General features: G+C 31.4%; 1 protein-coding gene across 1 annotated transcript; it reads right to left on the bottom strand.

Annotated features, from left to right (window-relative positions):
• Positions 1 to 1,441: 1,441 nt before the first annotated feature.
• Positions 1,442 to 2,416, bottom strand: LOC122508792. The gene has a single exon (XM_043622338.1). The coding sequence runs from the start codon at positions 2,414 to 2,416 to the stop codon at positions 1,442 to 1,444; it is 975 nt and encodes a 324-aa protein (XP_043478273.1).
• Positions 2,417 to 13,734: the final 11,318 nt, after the last annotated feature.

The following is a 13,734-nucleotide window of genomic DNA, read 5'->3' as shown; positions in this document are numbered from 1 at the left end:
TAATAAAACATCTGTTTTCTTACTCCTGGCAATTACGGACGACAAATGACCTGCGATCCCCCACCTTCGCACTTATTGGTAAGCTACCTTGCAGGTAAATCTGCAAACCTTGTAAAGGATCAGAAATGATCAGTTCCTTCATGCACTTGAAAGAATAAAGACTTTAGCCTGACACCTTAATATTTGTCTACTTTATTTTACGCTTTGCCCTCCTACAGTATATTAAACCATTCCTCATTTCATAAAGTTTATCTTCATCGACCTGCAATTTTTCGCGCAATTCAACTATTTTCGTATCGATATTTTGACTCGCAATTAGGTTCGACTCGAGCGTATTGTCTTCGACGACCATAACGCATACTGCTCGACTTAAAGCGTCTACATGTCGCATTTTCTCCCCACTACGATGTTCGAGGGTTTTATTATAATTTTCAAATTCCGAGGACCACCTGGAAATGCGCGGATTAATGTCCTTTTTATCAAGAGTTAATTTTAAAGCGTTACAGTCGGTTATGATTTTAAATTGAATCCCTTGTAAATAAACACGAAACCGCCTTAAGGCATACACAATCGCAAGTGTCTCGAGCTCGAAACTGTGATAGCGCGATTCTACGTCAGAGGTGCGTTTCGAAAAGAAAGCTATCGGGTGAAATTTGTTGTCTCTTTTCCGCTGTAATAAAACTGCACCGAAACCCAACATGCTTGCATCACAGTGGAGCTCGGTTTCGTCCTTCGGATCGTATATGCCCAAGACAGGTGACTGAATCAATTTTGATTTAAGAGTTTCGAAAGCACGGTATTGTTCTTCACCAAATACAAATTCAGTATTTTTTCTAGTAAGGTCATACAAAGGTTTACCTATCATCAAAAAGCCAGCGACAAATTTACGAAAATAGGCGCACATTCCTAGGAACGATTGTAGCTCTCTCACATTGCGCGGTACCGGAAAATTAGTAATAGCATTAATTCCTCGATCATTTGGACTTATCCCACGAGCAGAAACCTTATATCCCAAGTACTCTACTTCACACTGCAAGAATTTGCACTTATCCATGCGTAGTTCAAGTTTGTTCTCGACCATCAAAAACAAAACGCGTTTCAAAATTTCCAAGTGACGTTCAACCGTATCCGTCGCGATAAGAATATCATCGAGATAAGTCATTACGTCACCTGATCTGATCAAATCACTAAATATTTTGTTTACAAATTTCTGAAACATTGCTGGACCTGTTTTTAAGCCAAAAGGCATTCTTAAAAATTCAAAGTGACCGAAGGGTGTTATAAATGCAGTATACTTTATTGAATCTTCTGCCATTTTAACGTGATGAAAACCATCTTTCAGGTCAAGGAATGTAAAGTAACATTTACCACGCAAACCATCGATCAGATCCTCAATTAAAGGAAAAGGATAATTTAGGCATTCTAATATTTTATTCATAAATCAATAGTCCACACACAGTCGCAGATCGCCATTTTTTTTTCTAGTTAGGACAATTGGTGATGCATATTTTGAATCGCTTTCACGAATAATCTTTCTAGCTACAAGATCATCGAGAATCGCTCGTAATTTGATCTTCTCTTCGAAGGAGAGTCTTCGCGGACCAAACATGATAGTCTTGTCACTTGTTAATTTTAAAACTAACTTAATATTTACATTTGGAAATTCCGGTCTTTCCTTATTTATATATTCTTCAAGAAAAATATTTTTTAATTGTGATTTAATTTTAAAGTCAATGTCCGGATTAATTTGCATAAAATCGACAACACTATCAGTTCCATGATCAATCGCGAATATCTCTCCGATGGCTTCTACCTCAATTTTTGACAATGACAACAAACCCAAATTAAATTTACTTAGAACATCGCGTCCCAAAATGACAGAAACCTGCATCGTGTTATCTGGTACAACATAAACAGTAATTTTAGTTTCGATATCATTAAATCTTACCTTTGCTGTTACTAATCCTAATCTTACTAATACACTGTTATTAATTCCGGTGTAATCTTGAGACGAATCAGAAGGACATGGCTGCACACTGCCTGCTGGTAGTCGACTCTCCTTTATGAAGCTGATGGGACTTCCGGTATCAAAAAGTGTGTCCAAAGACAAAAGACAAATCTCCTTTTCAACGTCGATCTCATAAGTAATCGTCTTGAAACACTGTTTTTCCAAAATATTCTCCAAGTCAAGGTCATCAGGTACATCCATTGACACATTTGCAATTTGATTTTTCCCTTGAAGTTGAATTCTTTTTTTAAGACAATCTTTGGACTGGTGTCCCAGCTCGAAACACTTAAAACATGCGCCGACAGGTCTTTTTGGAAATCGACAGTCAGCCGCAATGTGACCATTTTTACTGCAATTGAAACATCTTTGGGAACTGAAAGGTTTTGTTGTGCTTTCATCCTTCGCCATAACTTCGTTACCAGGAACCACAGAAGTAGGTTTTTTAACCTCACGTGCAGATACAATATCTTCCTTCAAGGTGACCTTCTCGAATGCACTCAAAAGTTCAGACTTTTCTTTGAACCGCTGAATCCTGGCCTAGTTACGCAAGGAGGAGTCCGGAATACCATCTACCAAGTAATCAACTAATTCATCTTCGTCGATAGGAACAGCATTTGCCAAAATTAACTTTTCGTGAAAGTAGTCACTAAATGGTTCTGAATTTTTCCAGCTGCGTCCTTCAAATTTTCTCCTCAAAGTCAATCTATTTTGCCGGTGGTCAAACATTGATTCCAGTCCAGTGAGCAACTCTGTCACCGACATACCGACGAATTCTGATCTTGAATGAAACCATCGAAGTGCTTTCCCTCTCAATTTTGACCCCAACAGTAGTCGTCCAGTTTCTTCGTTCAATTAATAAATGGATATTAATAACAGAAGTTGATCTCGCCATCTTCTGTAGTCATCACCGGAACCTTCAAATTCGCTCAAAAGATCCTTTAGCGCATGAATGTTTGGATGTGATGACGGTTGCTGAATGGTCGGAGTAGCAGTAGAGCCACGCAAAAGATCTAATTCACGCCTTGTGAGCTCCAACTCGCGCCGAGTCAAATCATGTTCTCGTCTAATTAATTGTAATTCCCTTTCTCGTGCATCCGCATCATCAGCATCATCTTGTTCGTCGTGCGTACTATGATCATCACTCTCCGTCATATGTGGATTCTTTCGTGGGTCATCTCTAGCTTGGATCAATTCTCCCTCTTGTGTCCAATCGTCAGAAGGATCTTTCTCCTGCAGTCGCCTTATTAATTCTGCCTTGTTTCCGACAGTTGTCAAACCCAGTGATCTAGACACCGCCTTGAGGGTGGCTACTGTGAAGGTAGTGGGATCCATGGGCAAAGAAAGAGTAGGGACTCCCCACTTTATTCAGAAATTACGAAGAAATCCGAGTACGGTCGATTTGGTAGAGTTGATTTTTCACGAAAATTCAGCGATTATGATGCCACAGCACGTTCACTTTGGGAAACTAATTGAAGCGTCTATCAACCGCCATTAACAAAATTTTTCCCCACTCGAAATCCAAACCTTCACATTCACAGAATCCTGAGTTTCTGCACCACCAAAATGCACTTCACTTTATGCGTTCACTTTTCTAACAGGTTTTTTATAGGGTTTTCCGCACTTTTATGCACTGTTCGTACGAGAAAAAGAACTTGCAATTCTGGGCCACGTGTTACATGGAAACCTCGGAACATAAATACAAAAATTTCCAATTTATACAAATTACACACTTAACTATTTCCGTAACTGAAGCGGAAAACAGTCACAAAAATTCGCGAAACGTGATTTTACAAAAAGAAACACCAAACAGAGTTTTTCACGTTCGCTACACTGAATCGAGTTCTACGACGACTAAAATTCACGAGAAAATAAAAAAAAACTAATTTTCAGGATGTTTTCGCGGTTGATTAGTGGGTAATTAGGTCTGATATCCCACTTCTGATATTGTAATGAATTAAAGTTGATTATAATAAAAGATCTTTATTAATATCAGAAAATATTGTTTACACCCGTTTCTCGCGACAGTTCGTCGTAGACTGAATTCCTTAATTGTCGGTGGATCGTTTAGTCCTCGAAATTTGTATATAAGTACTATTGTTACATTTCTTACAATAATATTAATATTTTTTAAATATTATTGTATCTCATTTTCAGTTATTACACGTACTTTAAAAACCGCAACGACTTTAACATAAAAATAAAGTCTTTCTTTTTCGAAATTGAGAAATGAAGCAAAATGTCAGTGGTGTCCCTTGTCAGTGGTGTCCCCTCAAAATTCTGTTTCTTGTATCTTATTATTTTATTTTTAATAAATTTGTGTTAAATTTACTCCTTATATGCAGTTAATGAAGATTTGATACTGGATTGTAATTTATAAGCTGATTTTATTCTCACTATTCAAAAAAAATTATCAGTGAAATCTTTCAAAAATGTCAGTGGTGTCCCTCAATGCGATATGTTTCTTTGGTCTTCAAAAGTATATAATTTATGGCAGAACTCATTACAAATATTTTTTAAGTCATGTTGAAACATTCGTTATTGTAATTTGAAATATTTTAACTTTTTAAAGTTGTAAGAATTTATTTGAGAAAAGAATAAACGAAAACAGAAAATTTCTTATTATTTCTGCCTATCGTTTTTCACCTGGTGAAAACTAATAACATTTTTGGCCAAAACCGTTAACTACTGAACTTACAAGATTTTGAAATTTAAAAAAAATAGTTTTTGATATATTGAGAGTTTTAGGAGTTCTGATCAGAGTTTTATAAGTAATTATGAAAATTCGACATTTTTTTGGTTACAGAACTTTCATTTGAACTCATAGAATTCTCAATATATATGAAATAGTATATTACATTATAAGGGCAGAAAGTTCGAAATTCCTGCACTGCGCGAAATGATGCCCGAGGCGAAGCCGAGGGCATCATCGCGTAGTTTAGGGCTTTCGAATTTCTGCCCGTGTAATGTATACTATTTTTCTTTATATACGGTCGAAAGTACGCTCGCTAATTTATTTTTTAAGAAAATTGCAATCGTGTTTCATTTGACAGCCGGCCATCTTTATTTACTTTTGCTCCTCGCTTTAACGCCTCTAGCGGACACTCGCAAAGCTCTGGTTTTTCTCTGTCTCTCTCTTGCAAACAATATTCGCCTGCCCCGACATTTGATGCACGAGCGAAGCGAGTGCTTCTGGTCGGGGGCAGGCACGAAAAAAAATGTGAAAAAGATAAATTAATATTATATTTTCAAAAGAACTTTTCTGGTGGTACAAAATTAATTTTATGTTTCTAAAATTCTAAACGTTCTAATGAACACAATTTCATTATTTCTTCAAATTATTTAAATTTTATTATAACATTTTGGTACGTATTAAAAAAGAAATTAAAAATTTTTTAATTATTTTATTTTTGTTTTTATTGTTTATTAAAATAAGTTTTGAAAATAATTATATCGGCAAAAGATTTCGTTCATTTCAATATTCAGAGCTTGTGGATAATAAATTTATAAAGTATAAAAAGTTTTCAGGATAATTTTTTTTCTCATTTTATATTGGCGATTCAAACAGCTAAACTAGCGCCTCCGGTGGCCGAGTTTAAACTAATATATACACGACTCCCTGCATGGTGTTCAATGTAAATATCAACGTTTTTATAGTTTTTCAGTTTTATTTTCACTATTAAATCAAGTTTTTTTTTAATTGTTCTACTTGTTTAAATATTTATTAAATATATTATAATAATTTTGAAAGAGCATCGTTACTCGCGGACAGAAAGAAAAGAAAAAACGAGAACGAAACAAATGTTATTCGCTCTGAATTGAAAAAAAAACAGAAAATCTTTATCAGCTTCCAAAAAATGTTGTAAGACGTAAACAGTAGGCTATTGCATTTAAAACAGGAAAAAAATTAACCGACAAAATGAAAGTTTGCAGTACAAATTTTAAATCTAAAGATTACATATCAACTAGAAAGAACATTTTTTGGTTATGTTTTTATATGTTTGACAAAAATTCTAATTTTATATTACTTCTAATTATATATTATTAATTTAATCTCTATAGACATTAAATTAATAATATAAAATTAGAATTTTAGATTATTAGAAATATAATATTATTAATATTAGAATTATTTAATTATTAGAATTAGAGCGGAACATAATAATTGTTTCGATCCCGTTTTTTCTTTTCTTTTGTTCATGAGTAACGATGCTCTTATCCATATTTATTATAATTTATTTAATAAATATTTAAATAAGGTTAACAATTTAGAAAAAAAATTGATTTAATATAATGAAAATAAAACTGAAAAACTTTAAAAATGTTGATATTTACATTGAACACCATGCAGGGAGTCGTGTATATATTAGTTTAAACTCGGCCACCAGATGCGCTAGTTTAGCTGTTTGAATCGCCAATTGCGATAACAATTAGTTGTTAAATTGTCATTGAACTCGAAATTTTCTTATTTACCGACAGTGGTATTTTTACCGACAGAGAATTCTTTTACTCCCGCTGTAATAGAGGTTGGGTATGAAAATCAACCAAAGCACAAATGTTTGACTTTCTGCTGCGAAATCGCAGAGGGAAGTACGTACTTTCGACCGAGGTATGAAGAAAAAAGATTTTTTTTTAAAACTTCAGAGTCTTGTAGTGCAGTAGTTTATGGATTTAGCAAATAGTTTTATTAGGGTATAGTGGTTAGTGTATTCGATTTCGGTGCGTTATAATATTAGATAGATGTAGGATCGAATCCCCAAGCGCTAGAAATTTTAAGTTAATGTATAATTCTTTTTTTATTAATATTCACTGAATTGTCCGGACTAATTTTTGACTGTTTTGGACTAATTCCGGATTCACTAGTTGTTTACAAACCGTTATTGATTTCAGATTTATCCGGACTAATTCTGGATGACAAAAACCTGACAATAAATCGCACTGTTTCAGATAAATTCCGGAATCACTATAGTTGTTCACGAACAGTATAGAGTTCGGATTTATTCGGATTAATTTCGGGTGACAAAAACCTGACCATAAACTGCACAAAATTCGGATTAATCCGAAATCTGTCCGGTTGTTTAACCAGGGAATTGAATTTTGCCTGAAGGAAAACTGAAGTTGCAGGTGTAATAAACTGACATTAATTAATTTTCTGAAGGCACAAATATGAAATTTTATGCAAACTTAGCAAAGCAGTTATAAATATAAATTTCGATTTTTCAAGAAATTTATTTTTCTTACATAAATGAAAAATTAGGCATTATTTTTATTTTATAATTATAATTTTTGCACAATATTTTCAGATGTGCACTCATTTTTATTGTTAATAGGCATAATTGTTAATTATTTATCTAATGACACAAGAACGAGAAACTCGCGTTTTTTTAGCTACACGGAAAGAAAATTATATTAAATTTTGTAAAAGTGCTTCTCAATTTAGGGAAAAAGTGCACCAAACCGAAATTTTGGTATCAAAAATACTAAACAGTGAAAGGAATAATATGAAATTTAGTATAATAATATCAAATATCAAGAATTTTAATCTAACTTTACTAAATTTCAAATTATTTCTTTCACTATTTAGTATTTTTGATACCAAAATTTCGGTTTGGTGCACTTTTTCCCTAAACTGTAAAAACTTTTACAAAATATATATGATATGCGTTAATATATGTAATAAATTTTCTCTCCGGGTAGTTATAATTTATAATTAGTTATAATTTTTTAATTAATTTCTTTATCTCAGACAAGTATTTCCTAGGTAAAAATGATTCCTACGAATTTCGTACAGAAATCCGATCAAATTCGTACAGAATTCCTATCGAATTCGTATGAAATTACTATTAAAATCCGGCGATTTGAAACAATGCTCACGAATATTCGTGCGAATATCACCAGAATTTTCGAACGATCACTCAGAAAAAAGTTGATTAGAAGCAACCAAATTTTTGTTGAATCAACCAAATAAATGCATTGCTATACAGTCAACCAAATTTTTATTTAATTCAACCAACTTTTTTAATAGAATATTTTTATTTGAATGAACCAAACACTTTATTGCACTCAACAAAATTTTTTGGTTTCTTTCACCAAATATTTTGTTCTATACAAACAAAAAATTTATTTAAATAAAAACTTCTATTATTTTAACTTTTTATCTATACTATCATCTTTCATGGAATAACTTATTTCCAGTTAGATAAAATATTCGACTTCAAGAAATCGACTCTACTTTACCTTCAGAACCGTCTCAAGTAATCAGTACAACCATTGGTCCGCTAGGCGTCACATTGAAAGATTTTCAGAAGATGCGTCAATCTTGACCGGTAATCGTTGAAAAATTAATTTTGTAAAATTTGTTTTTATAGTGCATAATATTATCTTCTTTACTTTTTGTGACTAAAGCTTCTAAATATATCTATAAACCCTTTAACGCCGGGACGGACGCTTTTTTTCTAGCATTTTCAACATTAATTATTTTTATTATTAGGCATGTAGAAAATTTTTGGAATAACATTTTCTTTCTACGTATTTTTTATCGCTCTTTCAGAATCTGTCATCAAAATTGCAAATAACAAAAACTAGCAGAGCTACGCGCGCGATATTTCTGCTTTTGTCTTATGATACTGACCCTATTACATTGTGTGTATATAAAAATGTGACGAAGACTTTAATAGATGTTTTTTTCTTCTTCTGAAATATTAGAAAAAGATTACAAATTTTTTTGAAGAATATTAAAAACATAAAACACGAAAACCAATAATTAAATTTAACACACTGAGCAGTTTCACGACATAAATATAATAATATTTTTTTATTTTTATAATTATTTCCTTAAATTTTCAGTTTGCTGGAAAACTGTAGGGGAGAGTCTTCAGTTGTGAGACACCTCCAGTTGTGAGACAGTCAATTTTTTTTAACATGCAATATTAAAAAGCCGCACAGTGGGGCAAAAAACACGCCTTTAGACAAATTGATTATTAGACCACAATTTTTAACCGATTGACAAAATTCTTTTTTTAAATTAAAGCTAATAAAATTTTGCACAAAACGTACGTTTTTTATTTTTAAAAGAAAATTTCCGTTCATTGTTTATTAAATGTTAAATAAAAAAAATGAAAAATTTTTTTACTTTAAACCAATATTGTTGCTTACGAAAGCCTATTATATTATTAATAATTACCAAAAACATTATAGCCATGTTCTAAAATTGTTTTAAGGCATTAACTACTTTGTTTAAACAATTTTTGCCTTTGTTATAAACAAATAAATTAACAATAGCATTTTTTTAATATTATGTAAATTTAGCGACTAAATTTTGCATAATTTACTATACTTATGATATGCAAGTAAATATCAGTGAAATTTATTGTTATAAACAATTACTTTTTTTGTTATAAACAATTTATTTATTAACAATTTTTATTTTTTCAACACAAAATTATTTATATTTTATCAACAATTATTAGTACTAGTTACGATTAACAGGAAGTATTTTTTACTCTCATTTATTAATTTAACATTGTTTAAACAAAGCTTAATTAACAATTGCACAGTTTCTTTATTTTTAGTTGTTGAAGCCTCATTTTTTTTTATATTTCCTTTTATATAAAGTAATTTCTTAACTTGTTGTCAAATTTCACATTTGTTAATAATTGGAATTGTTATTAACAATTGTTAAAAAATATCAAAGAGGAAACTCTTTTGAAACATAGTTTGGGACCTAATCAGTGACCAACCATACATCTGAAAAAATAACTATTGGATTAAATAACTATATTAATATTTTTAAAAACTGACACTATTAATCGATTCTAAAAGAAAAAATAGGCGATTTGTTGTGCCTCATGCTTTTCTAGAAGTTATATTTCGTTCATAAAACTATTATAAAAAAATAGTGTCCAATAAGGTGGATTCATTCCATGTTTTACGAAAAGCATTTTTATTATTATTTTAAAATTTTGTTAATTTTGAAAAAGCGACTTTTTGTATATTGAATTGCAATAATACATGCAATTTATATAATTCATAAAATTTAAATTTTTATGAAGAAGCAAAGTGTTCGTAATTGGACCAGTTTTAACTTTTCAGCTTTTTTTACTTTTCTAAATTCGCAAATGTACATCACATTCGCAAAATTCAAGAAGCAGTTTTTTTGCTTCTGGAAGCAATTCCTTTTGGGGTTTGGTATATTCAGTTCTTAAACTGGATATAAATAAATCAGCTGAAAATAATAAGTAGTGTAGTAAGTCTGTGTTAGTGTCGATTCGACTTGTTTTTCGTGTGTTATTTTCTCTGCAATTTTTAAAATCTTTATTTTTAGCTTCCTGTGATTCTTCTGATAATTGTCCAATAGGAATCACAAATGAATCCATAATTTTAGCACCATGTATAAGCAATTTGTGCATCGATGCAGGCATATAATACCAAGGTTATTTATCAACATATAACTCTGCTGTTCTCAAGGTATACTCTTGAAATTTCTTGCTACAAACAGCTTGACCAGATGCTAAAACTTGCAAAACTACGTATAAATTTTTTAATAATTCTTTGTCAAAACCTGTAATATTTGAGATCATTTCGTAATTTTCAAAAAATTTTCTGGCTGTATTGCCATCATTTGTAGTACCAGATCCTTGTTTAGGGGTATCTACTGTTAAATCGAGCTTTTCGCGAATTTCTTTTTTAATAAATGCTTTTCTTTCAGCAGAAATTAATTTTTCCTCTTCCTTTCTACATGCCCAAATCTTAAGTGTTAACCGATAACTTACATTGAGCACGTTCTCCATAATTCGGATCCAAGAATGGAGTACTTGTACACCAAATTTGTACATTCTCTGATCTTCCGTTCGTTCTAATATTTCTGTCAGTTTATTCATCTGAGTCGGTTTCGCTCCGCAAATAGTACAATTTGCTGCAGAAAGTGTTCGAGTTAAATGCTGACAAACTTTACCGTCTATCATTGTTCCTAATAGTTCATGCTCAACGTAATAAATGATTCCATTTATTTCAATTTTAGTAGGTTTAAGTTTCTTAATTTGTTGTTCAATATTGCCGAATTCATTTAAAATCTTCGACTTTGTTTCTTTCGCAAATTGAAACATTATTGGCAAACAGTTTCTTGGCGAGCAAGGTCGTTTGTTTTCCCAAATAATTTGATTAGAACCACTTGAACATTCTAACCGTAAAGGAACCAATGACATTAGGAAGAGATTTGCGTCAGAATTTTCTGAATTTTCGAATTTTTGCTTGTAAGGATTGAATCCCGAAGTGCCATCACCACCATATTTTGAGGTCATTTTTACTTTTTTTACACTCACAGGTATATTAACGTTTTCTACCATTAATAACCTATGAACTGTATGATTAAGCAAACCCTGCAAATTGATTGATGCTCCAATTTCATCAATTTTTATTTCAGAAGCTGGTGGATAGCATTCAGTTTTTGCTTTCGTAATATCTTTATAAGGTGGTAGTATATTTGCATTTTTTTCTTTCAGGAGTTTTCTTAGAAGTTCGTACTTTCTTTTTGTTAAATTAAGGTCCACAAACATTGCCAAAGCTTCAATATTAGTAAATGAAATAGCGGTATTGTCAGTTTGTGTTGAATTTAACTGCTGTGCAGAATTATCCGATTCCAGCGCTTGTTTTACAATATTTTTAGCAGTCTTTTCATCAAAAATTTGCAACGAATCAAGTAATTCTACATCATCCATTAATATAGACTCCTTAAAAGCATCGACTCTTCTCTTCTTAATTTTAGCAGAGCAATCTTCAAAAGACTTTGTTTTCCGAATAGTGGAGAAGGAACTATCCAATGATACAGAAAACTCAGTATCTAACCATTCTTTATTTTGTTCCAAAAACTTTTCTTCGCGGTTTTCCTTCACAGGCAATACTTGTTTCCATTTTCTGTTAAAATAAGGCATAAAGTACCTAGTAAGTTTAGCATTAATCGCCTTTTTTAATTCTTTGGAAGGACTGTACTTCTCCTCTAAATAAGTTAATAGTACATCTGTAGTTTTCAAATGCGATAGTAATATAATTCTACACGACTCTCTATTGATGATTTTAAGATTCTCCATGATTAACAATTATACTTACTATATCTACATAAAAAACTAATTTCAACACATTTAAAATAAAAAAAATTGTAATGAAAACAAATTGCGTCAGTACTTTTTATTCGCACACTAAGAAGAAAAAAAACATATATAGGAAAAAAATGTACAAGAATGACAATAAGGCAGTACAAGAACGTCAAACAGATCAGTAGAATCAGCAATGATACTATTAAACAAAAGTACAAAACAAAAGACGATCTAATGGATTGAAAGCATAAGTGCCAAATTGAATTTCACAAACACAGAACAGCAGAATTAGCAACGATAGTATTAAACAAAAGACGATCTACTGTCTTGAAAGCATAAATTCCAGATTGAATATCAAAAACACAAAACAGCAGAATTAGCAACGATGGTATTAAACAAAAGACGATCTACTGTTTGAAAGCATAAGTTTCAGATTGAATATCATAAACACAGAGCAGCAGAATTAGCAACGATGGTATTAAACAAAAGACGATCTACTGTTTGAAAGCATAAGTTTTAGATTGAATATCAAAAACATAGAACAGCAGAATTAGCAACGATGGTATTAAACAAAAGACGATCTACTGTTTGAAAGCATAAGTTCCAGATTGAATATCATAAACACAGAGCAGCAGAATTAGCAACGATAGTATTAAACAAAAGACGATCTACTGTTTGAAAGCATAAGTTTCAGATTGAATATCAAAAACACAGAACAGCAGAATTAGCAACGATGGTATTAAACAAAAGACGATCTACTGTTTGAAAGCATAAGTTTCAGATTGAATATCACAAACACAGAACAGCAGAATTAGCAATGATCATTGAGTCAATGAGTATTACTTCTGTAGTGAGTCTGTTGATTACATGTGTGTTAGATGTGTGAGTTGATGTAGTGGTGTTATCGATAACAAGTAATAATAAGTGTGTTTGAATTGAAATGTATTCGTCAAGATTCGGAAGAATGCGATCTTTGACGATTTATAGAAAATTGAATAACGAAGAACCCGAGGAAAGAACTAGTCAGTTAATAATCACATGTGAATCATATAACATTGAATATCAATTTTAATTATATAATAAAAGTCAATTTTGATATATTTAGAATTAGTAAAAAATTGATTATATAATATTATATTGAAAAAAAGTGCTATGTTGGACAAGTTTGTTAATTGAAGATTATATATATATGTTTAAATTCTCCGTTTGTCCAGGTGAGAAATAATACTAAAAAAATATAAATTAAATGAGTTAAATTACTATTACTTATATTTGAAATAATTCAATTATAGTGTGGCATTTTTTGATATATCTTTAAAATTCGCATTTGGTTGACCGGAGCATCCTTTTATTTACGGAAAGCGAATTTTTATCAAATTGGAGGAACTCGAGAAAATTGGAGTCTCCATTATTCAGAATTAATCATCTTTGACCATTCGTCTCTTTCCCCGAGGACTTTGGAAATATTCGAAGTAAATGACCAACCAATTATCATTAATGGTTTTATCTGGTAATATGTATCCAGTATTATATTTATATGTTTAAAAAAATCACACTCAATGTTGTGGAGTGCATTTGGTGTGATAAAGTTGAATGTTAATGTATGAAGTTTAAAATCTATTAATGAAAATTATTCTA

Source organism: Leptopilina heterotoma, unplaced genomic scaffold (assembly GCF_015476425.1).
Source record: "Leptopilina heterotoma isolate Lh14 unplaced genomic scaffold, ASM1547642v1 Lhet_57, whole genome shotgun sequence".
NCBI classification, from domain to species: Eukaryota; Metazoa; Arthropoda; class Insecta; order Hymenoptera; family Figitidae; genus Leptopilina; species Leptopilina heterotoma.
Note: the sequence above shows the minus strand (reverse complement) of the source record. Positions and strands in the feature narration are given on the sequence as shown.